The sequence below is a fragment of the Orycteropus afer genome, unplaced genomic scaffold (genome assembly GCF_000298275.1).
Source record: "Orycteropus afer afer isolate SDZICR_OR568_19922 unplaced genomic scaffold, OryAfe1.0 scaffold00946, whole genome shotgun sequence".
In the NCBI taxonomy this organism is placed as follows: domain Eukaryota; kingdom Metazoa; phylum Chordata; class Mammalia; order Tubulidentata; family Orycteropodidae; genus Orycteropus; species Orycteropus afer.
Window position 1 is genome coordinate 150550 of NW_006922533.1, and position 1660 is coordinate 152209.

The 1660-nt window shown below is 41.8% G+C and overlaps 1 protein-coding gene across 1 annotated transcript in view; it reads right to left on the bottom strand.

Moving 5' to 3' along the window:
• The window catches only part of CACNA1F (calcium voltage-gated channel subunit alpha1 F), a 27795-nt gene that overhangs the window by 23449 nt on the left and 2686 nt on the right, over window positions 1–1660 (bottom strand). The window contains 1 exon segment of the mRNA XM_042783347.1: window positions 1309–1563. Within this exon segment, the coding sequence (XP_042639281.1) occupies window positions 1309–1563 (255 nt within the window).

Here is a 1660-nt window from a genome sequence, read left to right on the forward strand (position 1 = left end):
AGAATGATATGTGATATAGTTGTAAATTTGTTAAATGTAATATTTCTTAGATTATATGAAATACTAACAACAAAATTGCTTTGCAAAATATTTTTTACATTGAATTACAACATTATTAGTCAGAACATTACTAGTAACTGAGCGGAAGCCTTTTTAAAAATTGTCCGATCTTTTCCTTTAATTACTACTTCATTCTCAAAAAAGTTATTTATATAGGTTCACAAATACTAATTAAAATATTATAGCTGAAACACCAGAAAACTTGACAAAATCAGTGACTATAGAAACACCAGCAGCAAGGAAATCAACATTGTCCTTGCAGAGTGGGCAGAGGACAGCTTGTGATTAGAAAGATTGTTGTAATTAGGTAATAATGACAGCTCTCTGACCAGAGCACATCAACCCCAAAACCAAACCCACTGCCATCAAGTCGATTCAGACTCATAGCAACCCCATAGGGTTTCCAAGGCTCTGAATCTTTACAGAAGTATATTGCCTCATCTTCTTTTCATGGAGGGGCTGGTGAGTTTGAATTGCTGACTTTCTGGTTAGCAGCCCAATGCCTTACCCATTGCACCACCAGATCATATTAGAAGGTTCAAAAGTAAATTAGAAAAAATAAGAAAATTAGCCTAGAGTTTTAGCCTTGTAGGTAGGGATGTATTACCCAACAAGCAAGGTAAGCATGGGCTTCCTTACTATCTGTTGTTAACAATTTCATGTTTTTTTTCACCACAAAGATTCTACTTCTAGATATAGCTTCCACCTGCCTCTCTCCCAACCCCACAGCACCTCCCAACAGAATCAAAGCCTCTTTTCAAATTTACAGTCCTTGACAGGGACATAGTACCCAATAAGCAATAAGCCGCTACTTACTTTGTGTAATCCAACACGCATTTTAGGTATATTGATACATGTAAACTGTGTTTACAAAAAATATTTTTGTTGTTATAACTAACTATGGAGATATTTTTATAGGAAATAATAAATTTCTGCTGAAACATTGCACAAAAATTTTATAGATAGTCATTTTGGTGTCCCCCTCTGACAGTGTCACTCGTGCAGTCCGCACTCCCTGAACTCTCCTAGTGATGCCACTGAGAGAGGCAAGGCTCAGGCCTTGGTATGCCCCTCCACTTCTTCCATCTCCCCAGAAAAGCACAAGTCCCTTTAGCTGGAAATGTAAATGATTTGAAATATGTTAATATTCCTGATTCCATCAGCCAAATGGGGGTGGTTTGAGGCAGCCTGAGCCTAGAATTCAGAAGGCCTGGGGTGGGAAGGCAAAATAGGATGGGCTGACCACACACCCGACCACGACGATGATGAAGTCGAGTAGGTTCCAGCCATTGCGAATGTAGGCGCTGGGGTGGAGCACCAGCCCATAGGCCACGATCTTGAGCACAGTCTCCACGGTGAAAATCACCAGGAAAACATACTCCACCTGCTCCTGAGGGCAGAGCCAGGGGCAGGGTGAGAGATTGGAGAGTTATTTTGGGAGGGAAAGTTATTTGGGGAGGGAGAAAGCTAGTGGGGGACAGGGTAGGGCTTGGTGAGTATGAGGTGGTCATCTAGGTCAGAGAGGCAAGAGCCTGGCTGGAAGGCTTGAAGTGTGACTCTACTGGGGCTGTATCTGGCTGGGACAGGTGAGCCTCACCAG